General features: G+C 51.3%; 1 protein-coding gene across 1 annotated transcript in view; it reads left to right on the top strand.

Annotated features, from left to right (window-relative positions):
• The window catches only part of Mad1l1 (mitotic arrest deficient 1 like 1), a 320,097-nt gene that overhangs the window by 207,944 nt on the left and 90,858 nt on the right, over window positions 1-21,295 (top strand). The window contains exon 15 of the mRNA XM_041648485.1: window positions 9,762-9,852. Within this exon, the coding sequence (XP_041504419.1) occupies window positions 9,762-9,852 (91 nt within the window). The remainder of the gene's footprint in view (window positions 1-9,761; window positions 9,853-21,295) is intronic.

Here is a 21,295-nt window from a genome sequence, read left to right on the forward strand (position 1 = left end):
GATTTGGGGTGTGGGCAAGTGTCAAAGTCACAGTGTTGGATAGCTGCATGGCCCCCAATGCAACTCCATTCTCCTCATACCTCTGAAGGCCTGTCCTCCCCACGGCCTCTTGTGTGGTTGGTGGGGGTGTGGGCCAGAGTGCATCAGGTTTGTGGGGAAGAGAGTCAAGTACGCTGCAGGTCTGATGATTTTTAAATTTCGAAAAGGGGCTTTGGTGCTAACATCGTCCTCACTAAGATCCAAGCCTCCTGTCCACATGTCTCCTAAGGAGAACAGCACTGTGAGTGAGGTGCCTTTGTAGCTGCTAAGAACCAGGTTGGTGCATCTGCAGGGGCTGCAGCCCATGGCCCTGCTGGTGCTTCTGCTTTCCAGCGGAGGGAAACCGGAGCTGTCCAGGTGGCACCTGTGAGCTTGGTGCATGCATGTGAAGAAGTCCAGATGAGCAGGGCTTCTGTGCAGTGAGCGCAAATGACTCAGGCTGGACCAAGCATGCAGGTCTTAACTTACCTGCCTAACTTCTCTCCTTGAGCCTGGCATAGGTCTCCTGAGTCCTGTCCCAAAGGACAGCTGCTTACTCTTCTGTCCCTATAGCTGTTGGTGGGGGTGGTCTTCTGCCATCTCTCATCCTTTGTCATAACTTACTTTCTTTTGCTGTGATAAACATCATGGCCACAGAAGCGGCTTTGGGAGGAGAGTTTATTTGGCCTACGTGTCCCAGTCCTATCACAGTCCATCCCAGGGAATCCAGGGCAGTAAGTCAAGCAGGAACTGAAGCAGAGACCGTGGATGAGCACTGCTTACTGACTTTTCCTCGTGGCTTGCTCCTCTTGTACCTTCCAGCACTTCCTGCTCAGGGGTAGCACTGCCCACGTCAATCACAAATCAGGAAAATGCCCCAGAGACTTGCCCCTCCACTGAGACTGCCTCCTCCCAGATGACTCCAGCTTGTATCAAGGTGACTAAATATTCTAAGAACAAATACCAGCACAGACCTTTGTTGGCACTAGCATGCTTGGTTCCACTTTTCCTGTTCTATAGCCTTTCAGCTCCATCAGACATTGTAGCATTGTGCCTCGGTTTCCCACAGTGCCACAGTAGGGTCAGTGTCCTGTTATCTTGAGCATGTTCTGTGCATGGCATCTTGCTTTGCTGGGATACCACACTGGGACCCATTGTGCTGTCTTCTGGCTCGAGGGTACTCAGATGGGCAGCCCACTTCCACTGAGGAGCCGAGTCTTTAGACTTCTGTTGCTGCCCCACTTCCCCTTGGAAGGGACACTGGCCATGTGGATTCTGAAGTTTCACTTTCCTCCAGCTGGGCAAGGGTGGGGGGCCCTTATTGAAGCTGCCCTCTTGGAACAAGAGTCCTCCTCTCCTTTTGATCCCTCTCCTGATCCTGAAGAGCCTTTCCTACTGGTCCTTCACACAGCTCCTGAGGAGGGCCACTTCTGAAGTGGTTGACTCAGAGGAAGACAGCTGACATGAGAGCCCTGCCTCAGGTCAGCCTGCCCTTCACTCTAGACAGTCACTGCAAACACAGCCAGCTAGAAGATGCAGAAGACAGGGCAGGTTAGCTGCTGCTTGCTACCCAGCACACTGTGAGGATGGGCTATAGCCATGTGTATTTATTTGCATGGAGCTATTGGCTACACATAAGGGGCCCAGGGCTGAAGAGATGGTTCCATGAGTAAAAAGCTTGCTACACCAGCATGAGGCACTGAGTTTGATCCCCAGGACCCATGTTTGTTTGTTTGTTTGTTAAAGTCAGGTATTGTGACTTATGTAATCCTATCCCTGGGAAGGTAGAGACAGGAGACAGAAGGAGCCCTGGGACTCACTGGTCAGCGCATCTAGCTGGTGAGCTCCAGGTTCAATGAGAGATCATATCTCAAAAGTTAAGATAAAGAGGGGAAGACTAGACACCTGTTGTTGACCCCTGGCCTCCACAGGCGTGCACACATAGGCACAAAATTTGCACAGCTATTTGTATTGTATCCGAATTGCACACACCTGTGGCATTGCATGGCCCTTCCATGAAGCCGGGAGCACCAGTGCAAAACTAAGTGGTGGCAGCTGAGGGCCTCTCGCCTGGAACAAATCTGGGCTCGTTACTTTCCACTGTCAGACAGGATCTCTGACAAATCCTAAATGTCTGTGCGTTTAGCAGCTGGGTAGACTGTGGGCTTGCATGTCTGGGCCAGAACCTGTTAGTCACACTCCACAGCCTCTCTCCTTTCCCGGCCCTGTTCACCGCCTGTGGGGCCCCAGCCTGAGCAGGCATTCCTGGACTCTAGGGGGCCCGAGGGTTACCGTGCCTATTGGCCTTTCTTGGGGAAAGCAGGAACTCCATGGCTGGGTCACCCTCTCCAAGAAAGGGCTCAGCAAGTTGCAGGAGACCTTTTGTGGACAGCTTGTCATTTGTCATTGTGTCTTCACAAGTGGGGCTTGTCTGGACTGTTTCACCGGGGTGTTCATGGCAGGCATCGTCTGACCTCCTCTTGTGGCCCAGTATGTCTTTGGAAGCTCAGACCTGGAGGCTGTGGTCCTGACAGCTCCCGGGAGCTGAGTATGGGACAGCAGTCTCTGCTGACAGTGACGGGACATCCTTCCTCACCTGACAGCCTGTCCTCTGTGCAGAGATCTTGTCCTTTCAGGAGACTGAGGCCAACCTGTAGTCCAGCAGATGTGGCATGGGGATAAGAAACAGGTAGGCAAGGGAGAGCTGGTTACTAAGGAGGTCTTCAATATCCAGCTTCTGTCACTGGGCAGCCCCTCTCCCCTGGGGCCGTCTTCCTGTATCTGCAGACCTGTATATACATGGCAGATTGAGGGGGCAGAGGTGGAGGCAGGTGGCCTGATAGCAGTAGACACTGACAGAAACACCCCAAAACTGGGCCACACAGAGAGGAAGAGACAGGCTAATCGTAGGTGGCCTCTAACTGCCCCTTGAGTTGGCCAGTACCAGGAAGGGGTCATGTGCCCATCAACACCACCCTCTCTGTCCCACCAGAGCAAAGCAGCAGCAGTGTGAGCACAGCCTGGGGCTCTGCTGGGAGGGCGTGGCTTCAGTCTCTGCCCATGGGGGCTGGAGTCAGCTGAACCCTGCAGGGGAGCCTTGCTCACACCCACCAGTGTTGGGGCTTCTCTGTGCCTTGTCGGAGTGTGGAGAGCCTTCCTCTGCTTTCGACCCCATGCTGCTGCCTGTGCTGAAGACCAGAGCTCAGAGATGCAGGTATTGGGTTAGCTGTTACTGGGTGACAGATGCGCACTACTCCCTGTGGTTGCTAGGATGAGCAGACATGGACCATGTTTGTGGAGCCCTTTGTCCCCATATGCACCCGGAAGGTCCCCGTTATTGGCCATGTCTTTGGTCATAAAACAAACCCTCACAAATCTTGAGGAATCAGGTATAAGAGAGGTGGCTCAGTGAGTAACAGCTCTTGCTTTATGAACACAAGGACCTGAGTTCAAACACGTAAATATTTAGGCATGACTGCACAGTGCCTGCGTGAAACTCCAGTGGCATAAGACAAGAGGATTCCTGGGGCTTTCTGGCCACCAGCCTAGCTTGGGGCTCAGTGAGAGACCCTGCCTCAGGAGACTAGCTGGAGAGTGATAGAGCAGGACACCATGAATTGCATGGGTGTTCATGTGTGCATATATATGTTCCCGCACGCGCGTGTGCATAGAGAGTATGTCATCTGGCCACAGCCAACTCAAATAGACATCAGTAACAGAATGCAAGAGGAAAAGCTGTATCCATGTGGAAATTACCAGCATGCTTCTGAACTGCCTGCCGATCAGACAGGAAGTTTGGAGGGGGAGAGGAACAAGTGAACGCTGATGAAAACACTCTCATCAGATCAGAGCCACGGAGAGAACCTGCAGCACCCAGTGTTCCAGCTGACAGAGCAGAGGCCCTGGCTCCACCACCAGGAGGACATGGCGAGCAAAGGAGCCCAGGATGAGGAGGAAGAAGGAGGTAATGAACTTGAAAAAAAGAAACACAATTGAGAAAAATGCTGAAGCAAAAGGCTGTTTTTCTAGGGCAAAAATCCATAAAATTGACAAACTGCCAACAAAAGTGACACGTACATGGAGAAACAAATGAACGGTATCAGGAATGACACAGGGACACTGCTGTATGGAGAGCCTGTGGCCACTGAAGGATATCACAGGAACTCCAGCTTCCACTAGCAGGTCCACACGCCCCACAGAACCAAAACCTAGCCCCAGCGTGCCGCTCTGCTTGTAATCCCCGCCTGGGAAAGTAGAGGTAGGAGACCCAGAGTTCCCAGTCATACTGGGCTCTATAATCCGCTAAGACCAACCTGAGCTACATGAGACCCTGCTCCAAAGGAACAAACGAAACACCTGAACCAAGATGTAGAATTAGGTTGACGAACACTTTAAATGTGAAATCATATTTGTAATGCTCCAAGACAGATGGCTCCAGGCCCGTAAGGTTGGTTCCTTGGAGACCCTGCTGCTCACCAGCTGAAGCTGAATGGGCACCGGGCTGACTCATCAGACTCCTAGAAGACAGGGAGTATCTACAAAGCACAGCCTGAGGGAGCCTAGTGCTCCTGGGGTGGGGCTGTGTCTTGGTGGCAGGTGACCCATGCAGCGAGCCTACAGAAGCAACTCGGCTGGAACCATGTTGTTGCTGAAGCTATTGCTATTCATTCAGAAAGCCAGCCGAACAGGAAGAAGCTGTGACTTGCATTTCCTTAAGTGCAAAAAGTTTGTGGAAGACCTTCTACCCCATCCCAGCTCAACCTCCCCGCTCCCCCATCCTGCTTCTAGAACCCCCTGGCAGGGCTCTGTACTGTAGGAGCTCCTGTGGGTCAGTCATAGTCGAGGATGCAGCTGTGGGGGTCACTGCCCCTCCCCATCCATCAGCTTCTAACTTCTAAGGGTGTTTTTGATGCTGTCCCTTTTATTTTCTGTCGTCAGGCTTCAGAGAAGCAAGCCTGCCTTTATTCTCGACTTCAGTGACATTCTGAGAGCCTGCTCCTAAGTGCCGTGTTCACACTGCCATCTTTAGCAGTCTCCGCTTGTTTGGATATGGGGTTTTGTTGTTGTTCCTGATTCTTTTCTTTTCTTTTTTTTTAAAATTTATTTATTTATTAAAGATTTCTGTCTCTTCCCCGCCACCGCCTCCCATTTCCTCCCCCTCCCCCAATCAAGTCCCCCTCCCTCCTCAGCCCAAAGAGCAATCAGGGTTCCCTGCCCTATGGAAAGTCCAAGGAACCCCCACCTCCATCCAGTTCTAGTAAGATGAGCATCCAAACCGCCTAGGCTCCTACAAAGCCAGTACGTGCAGTAGGATCAGAAACCCATTGCCATTGTTCTTGAGTTCTCAGTAGTCCTCATTGTCCGCTATGTTCAGCGAGTCCGGTTTTATCCCAGGCTTTTTCAGACCCAGGCCAGCTGGCCTTGGTGAGTTCACAATAGAGCATCCCCATTGTCTCAGTGTGTTGGTGCACCCCTCGCGGTCCTGAGTTCCTTGCTCGTGCTCTCTCTCCTTCTGCTCCTGATTTGGACCTTGAGATTTCTGTCCTGTGCTCCAATGTGGGTCTCTGTCTCTGTCTCCTTTCATCGCCTGATGAAGGTTAATATTCAGGAGGATGCCTATATGTTTTTCTTTGGGTTCTCCTTATTTAGCTTCTCTAGGATCACTAACTATAGGCTCAATGTCCTTTGTTTATGGCTAGAAACCAAATATGAGTGAGTACATCCCATGCTCCTCTTTTTGGGTCTGGCTTACCTCACTCAGGATAGTGTTTTCTGTTTCCTTAGCGCAGTAGGCAGCGCGTCAGTCTCATAATCTGATTCTTTTCAAAGATGAAGTTTTACTGTATAGCTCAGACTAGCCTTGAACTTACTCTTTTACTTTAGCCTCCTATGTGCTGGGATGAAAGGCATGTATGTGCTGCCATGCCCAGCTCATATGTTTTTGTTTTTTGTTTTAGTGAAGCACACATACAAACAAACAAACAAACAAAAAGAACTAAAGGAACAACGAAAAAGAGAAGCATGTCGATTTACTTCTCTTCATGTTATGTTTGTGTGGGCTTCCTGTGTATCCTTGGGTCTTCTTCTATCTTCTATTAATTTTGTGATTCTGGAGATGGAACCCAGAGCCTGCTCTGCTCCCTCATCTGTGTGTGTGTGTGGCTCCTGCATGTGCTGTGCACTTGTATGTGTGTGAGGGGAGGCTGTGGGCACACGGGCAGGTGTGTCTGCATGTCTGTGTAGCAGCTAGAGGACAATCTCAGTTGTTATTCTTCAGAAGCTATTCCCCTTGGTGTTTTGAATCCTACCTGGAACTCACCAAGCATGCTAGATTTTGCCTTCCATGGCTATGAGTCTGGAGGCAGGAGGGACATCTTCCCAGCTGGCTGTTCTTTTCCTATCTGTTTTACCCCATTAAGCTTTCCTGTCCCTGAACATAAGTGTCTATGTATCTACAAAGATAAACATTTTCTTATTTTGTAATTATGTGTATGTGTGTGTTTGCATGAATATGTGCATGTGAGTGCAGGTACCTGTGGAGTCAGAAGTGGGCATGGGATCCCCTGACGCTACAGTTACAGACAGCTGTTAGTCAACCCATGTGGATACTGGTAACTGCACTTGGTTCCTCTGTAAGAGCAGCAAGTGTTTGTAACTGCTGAGCCCTCTCTCCAGCCCCAACTGTCTATATATACACATGGGTTTTCTTTCTTTCTTTTTTCTTTTCCTTGTATGTGGGCGGGGGGGGGGGGGCAATGCTCTGCAGGTCTTAGGGAATTTATGGGATCATCTCACTCTGCCTTGTGTAAATTTATTTACAAATGTTTTGTTCTCCGATGCTACGGCAGATGGAGTGTGCAACAGAGTGCTCACATGTTGATTTTTACAGTGCTGCTTTGCAGGGCTTGGGCTTGTGTTTCAACAGGGTATCTGTGAACAGAGCCGTTTACTGCCTTTACAACGTGGAAGCCTGTATTTCATTGTCTTGTCTAATTGCTTTGGTAATTTGGTCAGATGGAAGCCGTCGGAGCAGGCATTGTCCCAATTAAAAGAAATTACTTTATTACATTGATTTGTGTGTGTGTGTGTGTGTGTATGTGCACATGCACACACACACACACACACACACACACACACACTCATGGAAATGCCCTGGTGCACACGTGGCAGTCAGAGGATAACTTTTTTTTTTTTTTTGCTTTTTTGAGACAGGGTTTCTCTGTGGTTTTGGAGCCTGTCCTGGAACCAGCTCTTGTAGACCAGGCTGGTCTCAAACTCACAGAGATCCGCCTGCCTCTGCCTCCCAAATGCTGGTATTAAAGGCGTGCGCCACCACCTCCCGGCCATCAGAGGATAACTTTTGGAAGTGTGTTCTCTCCTTCCACCATGTGCTGGAACTCAGGTCATCAGGCTTGGTAGCAAAGCTCCATAAACTACCGAGTTTCCTCACAGGCCTGGTCCTGAAGAAATCTTACAGCTGTCCTCCTCCCCTGGTCCATACCCCACCCCTAGCCCCAGGACTGCCATGTCTCGTTGAGGTTACTGCCTTCTGTGTGTAAGAGGATGGGTTTGGTGAAGGGATTTCCCATCTCAGCCGAGAGCAGCATGGAGGAGGGCTTCCTGCCCTTGCTCATTGAAGAGCCACATAGCATGTATTTAGGTGCTGAGATAGATGCCTTGTATCCCTGTGTTTTCAAACCCCCTTGCTATAGTGTGGAAAGCTTTCAGTGAACAGGCATTTCCACATCTGTCCCCCGGGTTTACTGGTCTCAGTTCCATTTGCTTCTTTTTTTTAAAAAAAAAAATTATTTCATATTTTAAAATGTTCATTTTAATTTAAGTTTTGCAGTTTGAACCTAGGATCTCATGTATGTTAGGCAAGCGCTCTCAGCCCTGAGCTCCTTTCCCCACCCTCTTTCTATGACTGCTTTTTACATTTGAGAGTAGTCCTTGAACTTAACTGTGGCCCGGAAAGCCTTTAACTCTTGATCTGCGTCAGTCTCCACATGGCTAGGTTAGCAGGCCCCGCTTGGCCTAGGTTTTCTGAGGGACTCTTTGCCTTCATTTGATGTCTGCCCACTGCTGATCTCAGCGCGTGAAAAAGGGCTTCCTTCTCCTTCCTTTCTCTGCTGAGTTGGGGGAGAGTGTGTAATCTCTTAAGCAATTGCTACGTCCTCTGGCTTGGCCCTTTCATTTGGTTGGGAGACCTTTGACCTCTGATTTGACTCCTGTGTCGGGCGAAGGTTTATCTGCTTCTCTCAGAATCATTTTGGAAGGTGACATCAGTAGGAGTCTTCCTGTGTCATCTTGGGTATTCAGATGTGTACCCCGTTGTCCCTAACATCGTTTTGCAACCTTTATCCTGTGAAGCCAATGGGACTGTCCTCTGGAATCTTCAGTGTCATAGTGAGCTCTCCTCCCTGGTTGATTTGCTTGCCATGTGAGGGCTTGTGAGGGAGAACAGGAAGCCCTTTTCAAACCATCAGCTTCTGGTACTGGGCTTTTCGTCGGCACTCTCACACAGCCTAATCCTCATTGTCTCTAGTCTGCTGCCAGCTTCCAGCTCAGCTAGAGCCTACGGTTGAGAGCCACTGTTCTGGTCTCTGCCTCCCCAGCATTGGGATTCCAAGTGTGCATCACACATCCAGGTTTTCATGTAGGTGCTGGGGGCTAGAAGCCTTCATGCTTTCAAAGAAAACACTCATGAGGTCATCTTCCCAGCAAGACCATTTTGTTGAATTGCCTCCTACTAAGATTTTTTTTTAGCTTTCCCTCTGCCATTGGTCTCTAACTTCATTTATGGCATGCATTCTATTAAATGAATATCTTCATCTTACTAAAACTTGGGTTTTGTGGCCATGCATTAGGCTTGCTCTGGAGTGTTCTATGTACTACTCCAGGCCAACCAGGGAAATGCAGTGAGATCCTGCCTCATAAAACTGTCCTTGAGCTCCTGGTCCCCTCTGCTTCATTTCCCTGGGGCTGGATCCCAGGTGTGTACCCATCCATCTCATCCTTTATTCTTGCAGTGGAGCCTGGGTTATTGACTTGAGATAATTCTTTTTCATAAGAACACTGGATCCTACATACACATCTTTCTCCAAGCTTGACCTTCTTAGATAAGCTGTGTCCAGTTCAATGTGTTTTCTGATTTCCTCAACTTTCTTTGAACAGCATATTTAGTGTGTGTTGTTACATTTCCAAGTGACCAGATCTTTGCTCTTGGCTTGCTTTGGTTGTCTGCTCAGTTCTGAAGTGTTCTGTGGACAGTGGGTTTCCTTTCTGGCCCCTGAAGCTGGCTACTATGCTTCAGGCCCCTGGAGTGCACAGTTTTGAAAACTTGCTCCATTGTTATTGGGTGGCATAGTTAGTGTATTATGTAGTCAACTGGATCTTCGGCTTGATGGCTTGTCCAAGACTCCCGTGTCCCCGGTCTCCTCCCTGTCACATCAGCACTCTTTTGCCTTTTTATCATTCCGAAGACTCTTGAGGTCATTTTTCTATTTCTCAGTTTCACCTCCAGCCTCTGGTCACTGTCTGTGGTTAACCAGGGCCCTGAGATTTCTTATTGGCTTCTAGCCAAGCCGTGGGATCAGCCAAGACTCACTGGCTTGAGTTCTCGTGCTTCAACAAGTCCTACCCACTGCCGCCTACCCTGCACCCTTGGGATCAGCACCACAGCCATAACCTTCCTTTGGAGTCGGGCTGTAGTAGCATCTGATCATGTCATGATCTCCTCGCAGGTTGAAGGTGGAGGAGCTGGAAAGTGAGCGGAGTCGCCTGGAACAGGAAAAGCAGGCGCTGGAGATGCAGATGGAGAGGCTTACCCTACAGGTAGGTGATGGGATGGCCAGAGAGATGTGCCCTGTGCAACCTTTACTCCTCCCAGCTTCCGTGAATGAAACCCGGACTTCCTCCTGTCCGTCTGTCCTTACCTGACTGAGACGCGCCACTCATCAGGATCATTGTCCAGGGCCCTCCTCATGCCCTTGGTCTTTCTGCTTTTCTGTTCTCTCTGGTGCTGTCGCCCATTGCTCCCACCTCCCTGTGGCCATGACCTTCACTGTTGTTTGCTTTGGGCTGTTTCTTTTTAGTTTTCTTCCTCCTGATCACACTGCTCATGGCAAGAAGCCCACAGGTTAGAGAGTGCCCGGCTTCTAGACAGGCCATTGATTTTTACCTTGGCACCTATTAGAGGCAATCAAATCGTGTCCCCATTACCAATCTTGGTGATGGGAGAGGTGACAGCTTTGATGAAGTGAGGTGTTCTGAACCTTGGCTGTACTCAAGCCCAACCCTAGGACCTGTCATCCTGTTCTGTTCTAATTGGGCCACTGTCCTGGGCCGAGGGCTGCTGGAGGGTGAATCAAGGCTACCTGGCTGCAGAATTGTGTCAGGATGGGGTGATAAATGGCTTTCGGTGCAGCTAGCTGAGACTTCAGGGACAGCACAACTAGAGGAAATGCCAGCATTCTGTGCCCCGTGGGGATGACACAAGAGTGGGATTTGCAAGCTCTCCATCCCGTAGGACGACAAGCATGTGTTCCTGGTACTGCTCAGACCTGGAGTGCAGATCCCTGCTGGGAGCCAGGTGCTATTGGGCCATGTCCACACCTGCTGTGTGGGGAGCAGTGCAAGTTGGCCGGCACTGAGTGCAAACATGAGCCACGCCCACAGCTTTCATTCGGCAGCGAGACAGGCTGAGTCTATGACCCTGGAGCACAATGCCCACATCATGATATGATCGCCAGAAGCCCAGGGATAGTGTACCCAGTGACATGAAGCCAGCTGTGGCTTCAGCCCTCACAGTGGTAGAAATTTCTAGACAGTCCCACAGCCTCCGCCACTGCCGCCTCTCCAGACTGTGCTTATACGGCAGGAAGGAGGCTTTCCAGAGCCAGAGTGTCCCATAGGCTTTCCCCACTTGCTCTTGGGTCAGGGTTGCTTGCTGTCCTCCAGGTACACTCTGCATCCAGAGCTAGAGGTTATAGCAGGGTACCCCAACTCCTGACACATCCCAAACCACTTTCTCCCCTAGCAGTGCTGGATCTCAGCTGGACTTCACAGATGGGCACGTACCAGGAAGACCAGGTGATGGCCAGAATGCCAGCTCTTCATCCTCATCCTATGCCACTCACACTGAAGGTCTCCCCAGGCGAGGTAGTGCTGTCTGTTTTATTAGCAAAGACAAAAGCCGTTTACTCAACCTTTTTGATCCTGAGAGTTAGACTGAGTTCCACATTCCCCTCTGCACACCACACCAGGTCATTGTACTCAGCTTAAGGGCCCCATGCTAACTAAACGTGGCCATGGCTGCTTCAGACTGGGTCTGCTCTGTGTATCCCAGCTGTTGTCATACCTGGGCAGGGAGGGGTTTTGTACCCAGGACTGAACTGGTCCTGTAAGGTGGCATTGGTCACCTATGGTAATGTCAGAATTGGTTTCTCACTGTTCATCCAGCGTGTGCAGGAGTGCTTGTCTAAGCAGCCTGTACATAACACTGGCTGGCAGGGTGGTGGCAAGTCCTTCTTAGTGCACGGGGATGGAGGCTGGAACATAAAAGACTGGGCCTGGGGGAAAGGCTAACAGGCCCGGGTGTCTCAGGAGTGGCCCCGAAGCTGTTCTCTTGAGTCCATAGGTGACTTGGACAAGTGGAAAGAGGGCCCCCCTCTCCCGCAACACACACAGTGGGTGGGCTTGGGCTTGTTGATTTCCCATCTGAGCCCCTGCACTTTCTTTTTTATTTAAATTTATTTATTTATTAAAGATTCTGTCTCTTCCCCGCCACCGCCTCCCATTTCCCTCCCCCTCCCCCAATTAAGTTCTCCCCCCGCTCAGCCCGAAGAGCAATCAGGGTTCCCCGCCCTGTGAGAAGTCCAAGGAACCCCCACCTCCATCCAGGTCTAGTAAGTTGAGCATCCAAACTGCCTAGGCTCCCACAAAGCCAGTACGTGCAGTAGGATCAGAAACCCATTGCCATTGTTCTTGAGTTCTCAGTAGACCTCATTGTCCGCTATGTTCAGAGAGTCTGGTTTTATCCCAAGCTTTTTCAGACCCAGGCCAGCTCTTTATAGGGCTGGGGTGATGAGGATTCTTGAGGAAATCCTGTGCTAGAGCCCCGCCCACCACGCCCCATCCCTTCTCAGCAAGCGCTCTGTCACTTTCTCATCAAGGGCAAAGACCTTGTTCCCACTATATGTTGGTCCTGAACCTGGGCCGCTCGGGCACCAGGGAAAAAACATGCATCCTGGGGCTTCTCCCAGTGGCCCGGCCATAGCTCTCGATGACAGCCCCTTTGAGACCCAGGTCCCCTATGCCACTCTAATGGGGCTGCTTGGGCCCAGAACCTGAAGAGCTTGGCCAGCCTTTGACTTCCTCAAGCCTTACCCATGTGCTCAGTATGCAGGCGGCTTCCTGTTCTCCCTCTCTCCTCCTCGCTCCTTCCCTCCAGAGGAGAAGAGTGGCTTCAAGTTGGCGCTTCAAGGAAGATTGATTAAAATCAGCTGCGGTTCATCTTAATTGGGAACATATGCTCAGAGAGGGAGCTCAACTAGTTAGAATTTTTTGTAATTAGTTCACAGCTGGTTGGCGAGGAAGCAAAACTCTGGTGACCACTTAGAGCTGGGTGTGTGGGCGTGCCTGGGGGTTCAGTGGATGGGTCATCACAGTGGCTACGTGTGGACTGGCCAAGTTGTCTCCATCCTTCCTGGGTCTCCTGAGTCACCGGCTGTTTGCACACTGACCAGGGTGACCTGCATGCACTACTACTGTAGCTAGGGGGTGGCCATGGGATTCTAGGGTCTACTTGCCTAATGGTATCTCTTACCTTGACTGGCTGGATAGCAAACTTATGACTCACAGACAGCCTTGTCAAAGCTTCAGGGAGGCTAGACACAATGGCATAGGCCTGTATTCTCAGCACTGAGGAGGCCGAGAAGTAGGCTTTTATGTTTCAGAGCCTGGACTACAAACTGAGATTCTGTGTGGAAAGGGGGAAGGAAAGGCAAAAAATCTGCAGGAAGGCCTCACTTAGAGATGGGGAAACTGAGGCTGGCACAGATACAGAGACCTGAAGTCTCTGGTCCCCTAGGCTCCTTTTGTATATTCCCAAAGAGCAGGAACAGCTACTTTATCACTGAGGCTCATGCTCCCCACATCCCCATAAAGGCTTCCACACATGTGCTTCTGATGAACTGGGTCAGGATATTGTTTGGGGTCACCAAGGATAGGCCTCTCAGGGGCTCTGACCACCCTGGGGCTCAGAGGAGCCTGTCCACAAAAACTGCCTTGGCCCTGGCATGTCATATCCCTGCCTAGTGACAAGTGAAACATGCAGTGGCGACCCAGCCTTGGGACTTGGTCATGCCTCCTGGGTCCCGCATCCTAGGCAGTAAGGGTGGGCCTCCATGGAAGCTGTTCCTTGCTGCTTCTCTCTAGTGCTTTACTGTGAGCATTTTCAAGTTAAAGAAGTTGAAAGAATTTTTACAGTGAATGCCCACTTATCCACCACCTACATCCTGCCGGGAACGGCACACTTGTGGCTGTATGACATTCCTACCCATCCCTCTGCCATCCATCAGTCCATTTTATTCTTTTGATGCATTTGAAACTAAATTGCAGACATCTGTACACTTCCTCTAAGCACTCGAGCATGCATGTAATTAAGCGAATTCATCTCTGGAATCTGACGCCCCGGCCCCCGCCGTCCTACAATATCGCCTCATCTTGGAGCTGAGCTCCTCCCTCCACCAGTGAGGCTGTGCCAGTCGACCCCAGAGCCAGGCCTTTGAGATGACCATCCTCCATAGATCCCTTCCAGTTCAGCCTGGCATAGACCTCCCGCAGTCAGGGGAGGCTGGGCTGGTGTCCATGCTACCTTGTAGTCCTCCTAAAGTGCTTCTCAGAACAGAGCCCAGACGGCTGCCCAGTGACATTTAAAATCAGTATATCTTTTTTGGAAATGGAGTGGGCAGAAAATTGCTGGGTTTCCTGGGAGCGGAAAGCTCTCTGTGCCTGCAGACGTCCCTGCTCCTGTCTGCGTCACAGGCAGCAGTGAGGTTAGGGTACCCAGCCTCACCTCTTCCTGTGCCCGCACCTGCCTCATATCCACCTTCCCCTTCAGCATCCTGGGATTTGCCGAACGTATGGCCCTCTGCCTTTCTGCTGCTCCAGTGGCTCATGTCAGTAGCACCCATCCAGAGCCTCCTGCCTAAGTCAAGGACAGCATCCCAAGCCCTCACCTGTCCCACCTCATCCTATCCTCCCAGTCTTGATCCTTGACTGGTTGCTGACCCAGGCATCTGGCTTCTGGGTGGCTCACTGCACACACTTCTGCAATGTCAGGGTATCACCATGAAGCACCCATGTCAGGCAAGGCTCTAAGATACCCTATGGAAGAACTAGCATTGTCTAGATCCTTGATTTCCAGGCTGTGCCAGCACCGGTCTCTCATGCCCCGCAGCCCCAACTTGAGTGCTGAGTGACACTGAGGAGGTGGCATCAGTGCTCCCTGTGCAAAGGCCATGAAAGGCCATGACATGCCACAGGGCAAGAAGTGGCATACCAGCATTCAGACATCAGAGCAGAGATTTGAGGTTTCCTGTAGGAGCATCTCAGACAACACCTGCCTGTCAGTCCACATCAGCCCAGTTCTTTCCTAAGGGCCTGGAATGTCTCCGAGGCCAGGCCCACAGAGCACTGAACTTCTCAGTGTTGCCTAGGCTGCAGGGTCCAAGTCAGAATCCCCTCTTGCCACTGTCTTGAATCCATTTGCTCTGCCTAGCCTAGCCAATGCCAGCACTCCCATCCTGCTCAGCCTAGCCAATGCCAGCACTCCCATCCTGCTCAGCCTAGCCAATGCCAGCACTCCCATCCTGCTCAGCCTAGCCAATGCCAGCACTCCCATCCTGCTCAGCCTAGCCAGTGCCAGCACTCCCATCCTGCTCGGTCCAGCCATGGCCAGCACTCCCATCCTGCTTGGTCCAGCCATGTACAGCAGTCCCATCCTGCGTGGTCCAGCCATGGCCAGCAGTCCCATCCTGCTTGGTCCAGCCATGGCCAGCACTCCCATCCTGCTCAGGCCAGCCAATGGCCAGCACTCCCATCCTGCTCAGCCTAGCCAATGCCAGTATTCCCATCCTTCTCAGCCCACTGATAGCCAACACTCCCATCCTGCTCAGCCTAGCCATGGTTAGCCCTTCCATCCTGCCCAGCCATGGTCAGCACTCCCATCCTGCTCAATCCAGCTATGGCCAGCACTCTCCCCTCCGGTATCCACAGAGACTCTGATGTTGCAGTGTTTGACCCCAACCCCTGCCCAGGACCTTTGTGCAGCTCCTTGTGGGCAGCCTGGGAATCTTGAATAGAATTGTGGTCATAGGTTGAATTTGGAGGCTTGGCGCTGTCTATGCCTGCTCTTCTTGAGCCAGCGTGTTCTTGTCTCTTAGTTGGGGAATGCCTTTGTATCCCTATGGAACAAATCTGGTTTTGTCTTGATGTGAGAACTGTTAATGTATGAGATCGCTGTTTCTATGTGGTAGCTCCCAGTGGACTTTTGCTGCTTTCACCACCACCCCCCTTTTCCTTTCCCTTTTATTTCTTTGCAGTGTTCAGATTATACCCAAGGGTCTTGGGTGTGCTAGCTAAGTGCTTTACCACTGAGTCACACCCCAGCCCCTCACTGGGGGATTCTAGGCAGGGGCTCTACCACTGAGTCACACCCTAGCCCCTCACTGGAGGCTTCCAGGCAGGGGCTCTACCACTGAGCCACAACCCAGCCCCTCACTGGGGGATTCCAGGCAGGTGCTCTACCACTGAGTCACATCCTAGCCCCTCACTGGGGGATTCTAGGCAGGCATAGTACATTGAGACACATCCCCAGCCTTCTTTTTTATTGTGAGACTAAGTTACCCAGGTTGGCTTGGAGACCCACTGTTTAGTCCAGGCAGGCCTTGAACTTGGACCCACCTGTCTCAGCTCCCATGTAACTGGTATACCATGTATGCACCTCACACCCTACCATGGCTTAGCATCTTGTACGAGACAAGGATATGTCCTTCCTGACTCTACCTTGTGCCAGGGCTAGGAGCTGCTCTTGTACAGAGATGAGCTCAGCGCCTCTCCTGGCGTGGCCTCCAAGGCCTGTCTTCCTGAATGTCTGTGTAAAGTAAGATGCTCAGTAAGAGGACAGAGAACACAGACCGGCAGAGGTGAGTGCAGACTGCTCATGTTTATTAACGCTGGAGACTAAAAACAGCCAGCTTGCTGATGGGCATTAGCGTGGTGAATTTCCACAGGCACTGATTTCTTTTGATTGTTTATGAGCTGCGATGCACCCTCCCTACTAAGCCCCTCCTCTTCTTGATGTCACCTCCTGCAGAGCTTAGTCCCTTGGGCCTACAGGCCCTCAGGCACCAGCTTCTTCTCCTTGCTAGAGCTCTGAACTTGCTGGAACCTTCTGCCTTCCCATGCATCCAGGGTCTTTATACTCCACAGACCCTAGCTTGGCCCCTTGGCCCCTCAACTACTGGTTTGAAGCAATCTGACTTGTCATAAGCAGTTTGGTCAGGAGACAGAGGTTATCTGGCAGGCTCACATGTGCCCGATGGTCCCTTCTTGCAGCAGTTTTGTGCCCTTCTAGCTTATGCCCATTGGCATCTCTACCTACAGCCTGCTCGGCAGCACACATGACCCAGAAAGCAGGCTGCTTAATTATGAGCTTCCTCTCTTGATGCATCTAAGGTTTTGGTGATCTCACTCTTAAATGACAAGGCAGCTTTATCTCCTTGGGGTCCTTGTGACAGATTTAGATTGGAAAGTTAGGAACCCAATGTCCTTTTGACTGTGCTGGAGATGGAACCCAAGGCCATGTGCATGCTAAGGGAGCTATCATCGCTGAACCACACCCCCAGTTCTCCACTGGGGGATTCTAGGCAGGTGTTCTACCACTGAGCCACACCCCAGCCCCTCACTGGGGGATTCTAGGCAGGTGTTCTACCACTGAACCACACACACCCCAGCCCCTTTACTGGGGGATTCTAGGCAGGTGCTCTACCACTGAGCCACACCCCAGCCCCTCACTGGGGGATTCTAGGCAGGTGCTCTACCACTGAGCCACACCCCAGCCCCTCACTGGGGGATTCTAGGCAGGTGCTCTACCACTGAGCCACACCCCAGCCCCTCACTGGGGGATTCTAGGCAGGTGCTCTACCACTGAGCCACACCCCAGCCCCTCACTGGGGTATTCTAGGCAGGGGCTTTATCATTGAACCACTATAGAAGGCATGCACTTAGAGAAATCACTGTTACTTGTGACTAATATTTTTGGGTGAACTGACATTCTCTCACACACTGTGTATTGTCGTACAGCAAGGTACAATGAGAGATGAGCGTACTGGGACTGACATGGAGTCTCTGCAGCCAAACTGTTTCCATGGAGAGGTGAATGAATGGAACAGTTGCCAAGGATGAGCAGAGTTACATGGAAGGAGCAGTGCTATGCAAGGTGTGGCAGAGTTGGCACTGTTTAGCACCCTTTTCACCACCTGTGCCCAAAACAGATGGGCTAGGTTTGTCCAGGTGGCCCAGTCATAGCTACAGCCTTAGGGTAGTCCCTGTTCATATGAAGCTTGCTCTGTCTTGGTCATAGAGTATGATGCTGACAGAGATAAGATTGACTCCAGTATTATAGATAAGACCGATTCTTAGGGGAAATGTCTTGAGGGGCTCCATGATGCTTGCTGTGGGTGCCATGGTCGTTGGAAGACTGCTCTCTGGTGCTAGATATGTTGGCCCAGGCCTTTCTTTGGTCTCAGCAGTCAGGAGGCTAAAGCAGATAGATAAGAAGATCAAGACCTGCCTAAGCCATATGAAGAACCCTGTTTTAGGGAAACCCAAACAATCCAAAAGCACCTTGCTTTAACCATGACCTATCAGGTCCAAAAGGATCAGCGGTAGGGCATGGGAGCAACATCCACACCCTGGGCTCACATGGGCCACTCATGTCCATGGGCAAATAAGTAGATGATTGAGACCTGGTCTTTCTATGTCATGGTACATTATTCAACCCAGAATTAAATCCTGGTTCCTGGTGCAGTATGGATACACCCTGAAGATACTAAGAAAAATAAGTCAATCTGCAAAACATCCATGCTGTCTGATTCCCTTGAATATCAAGTCTCTACAGCTGTAAAGTAGAGAAGTGGGAGCCAGGCTGGGGTGGGACAGGGAGTTAGTATTTAATGCCAGTTTCAGTTGGGGAAGATGAGGCATTCTGGATGGGTGGCAGGGCAGTCATGGCAGTATGGCACTGGGTGTGTTTAACACTCTGGGCTACACCCTGAGTCATGGATCAATGGGATATTTCATAGTTTAAAAACTCCTAAGAGGCTGGTCATGTGACTCGGGTTGTGGAGTGCTCACTTAGCATGCGTGAAGCCTAACCTTGCTCCCCAGCGCCACATAAACTGGGCATGGTGGTGCACACTCGTAATCCTAATAGTCGAGTTGTGGAGGCAGGAGGATGAGAAGTTCAGGGTCATCTTCCTGGCTTACATAGTGACGTCAAGGACAGCCTGGGCTACAGGAGACAGACGTTTTAAAAAAATTGAGAGAGAAAATGAATTAGCTTTGTCTGACAGATACCCGGGAACTGGGAGAGAAGCCCCACCATGCACATCAATATGCTAGGGCTAGTAACTCTCTGGTCCCGCACTCATGGACGCCTGCACATCCCTCATTGAACCTTGACCATCATCTCATAATTGATCCTGCTACTGGTGGCCCATGTCCCTGCAGCTTCCTGCCAGCCCTTACCAAGAACTGATCTTGTGGGTGGACAGCAGCCGATTACTGTGCAGAGAGAAGCTTGTGAGAACAGAGCCTACTTGCTTCCCAGAGTTTCTTCTGGCTGGTCCCAGCCTAGGGACACTGGGGATGACAGTCTAAGCTATGGCCCGATAGACACAAACTGGACCCCCACCCCTCCTCCAAGAACAGTCTCCATTTCGTTCCCACATCCTGACTGCTATTATAGAAGCCTAGGGTGACTAACTTGGTCACCGACAGTGAGGCAGTTGTCATCTATGGGTCACAAAGCTGAGACTGGGATCCTGAGAACTGGCCCAGGTCATTGCTGGTGGAGCTGGACCCAAAGTTGATGTCATCTGGGTCCCACATATTGGCTGCTTAACCCTAAGTGTTGCCTGTAGATCAGTTACTGACCCTCAGCCTTCCTTGACCTACCTCTGCCCCCTGTCTCCCTATTTGATTTGTTGTGTGCATTGGGCCTGCAAGCCAGATGCAGAGAGGAAAGAGGGAGCACGGGTCCAGGAGCTTGGGACCACTCCTGATAACTCTCTGGCTTCTGCTGTGGCCAGTTATCCCTGAGCTTGGGTGTAACCTCCACAGTGACAAGTCCTCTGGCTGCCCTGCCCTGTGGTGACTGGTCCTGGTCACCAGCAAGCATCCAGCAAGCACTACATATCCTTAGGTGGTCCCTTTCTACTAAACCGCTGCCATGGTCCCAGACTCTTAATTTGGCTTTGCCAACTCTGGGGTTCTTTTGGTTTCTGAGCCTATCTAAAGCAAACTGGATCAGACCCAGCTTTTTGCTGAGAAAGTAAGGATGAACGAGGGAGCTAGTGACCCACAGGTGCCTCCAGGTGACAGAGGACCTTGGGACACAATACCTGAGACCTGTGGCCATAAGTGTTCTGATGAGACTCTACTGTTCCTTCTGTTTGCTGCTGTCAGCACTTCTGATGCCACTGGGTGGACAAGGGCTGTGGCATCTTTGCAAGGGCCTGGGTTTGCACCTGGTAGTGCCTCAGTGTGGTAGGCATCCTTACCTACCACAGTTCTTAGGGGTGTCTAATGAAAACCTCGGGCTCATGGATAGTATGGCTAGTGAACCTGAGGATCGCTGAGAGGTAGTCACCTGGACATGCCTAACATGGGTTTGGGGGTAGGCGCAGGCAGACAGGTGGTTACAGTCTGCATGGTTACAATGAGTTAACTAATGCTACTAAATTACAATTAGCATTTTAGCTTTGGGAGTGAGGAGGGACAGGTGGACAGGCAGACAGATCTTAAGGGTTGTGTTGGGTACATGGATAGATTTGAAAACATTGGTTTGGCTGACCCTTTGGCTTTTGACCCATGAGCCACCTAGGCAGCAGCTGCCTGCCCTAAAAAGCTGTTGCAACAAACATGCTCACATCTACCCACCCTGTTGACTTTTCCTAAGGACTTGGAGCCACTCAGTGATACTCACAGCATAGGAACAAACTGGAGCCTGTAGAGGAAGCAGCCACACGGACGTGTCCTAGAACATGAGAATGTGTTTGGGACTGTGGGATCACTGACTTCTGGGCTGGTCCGACTCTGTGGCACTGCCAGGAGGCCCAAGCAGAGCAGCTGAAGAAAGCTGACACTAGATTCCTGACGTGGCCACCAGCCCTCTCTCCTTCTTCCTGAGCTCTGAGTGCCTGGCCCAGTTCACTGGGTCTGTGCTTGAGAAAGTCAGAGACACTCCCTTCCCCTTGAAGCTGCATGTTTAGGCGTTGATGAATTGGTGTTGCCCAAGTCTGGTGCTGGAAGCCTGACTTGCAGCCCTGGGCAGTCCAACAGGAGCTTGGGAGAACCTGCCCCAAGGGCATCCTTGTCCCAGCTATACAAGGCCAATCCCCACCCTCCAAGTTCTTTCTTTTGTTGCTCAGCAAGCCCACAGAACCTGGGGTTCAAGGATGATACACAGAGGAGGCTGAGATCTAGGGTGGGCAGCTCCCTAGGCTGTTTCCTGTAAGGGGGCAGGGAGTTGCTAACTTAGAAGCCACCAGCCCCACCGTGGCTAAAGAAGACTTACCTGTAGTCCTCTGGGCCTGTGTCCTCAAGCCCAGCAGTCCAGTCTGGGGTCTGTGCTGGGTCAACACATCATGTCCTGTTTCTGATCTACCAGGAGTCAGGCACCCAAGGGTGTCATAAATAACTCTGACCTATGCTGGACCAAGCATTCTCCCTAGTCCTGTTCCTGGAGCTGCTTAGGGCAGGGCAGAAGTATGGCCCAACCTGGTCTCCTGAGCAAGCAAGTCGCACAAGCTGGGTGGGGCAGGGGAGACCACGCAGTGACCACCTGAGGGCCCTGTGGTCCATACTTGTAGACTTTGCTTCTTCCTCGACCCAGCTCTGCCCCTGCTCCCAGATCCAGCAGTCCACCAGAAGCCTCACTCTTGCTATGGAGCTGCGGAGCTCAGCTGGGAGAGGTATTGATTTAGTTTTG

Source organism: Microtus oregoni, unplaced genomic scaffold (genome assembly GCF_018167655.1).
Source record: "Microtus oregoni isolate MIOR12 unplaced genomic scaffold, Mior012 000003F_ref0000135, whole genome shotgun sequence".
Lineage (NCBI taxonomy): Eukaryota > Metazoa > Chordata > Mammalia > Rodentia > Cricetidae > Microtus > Microtus oregoni.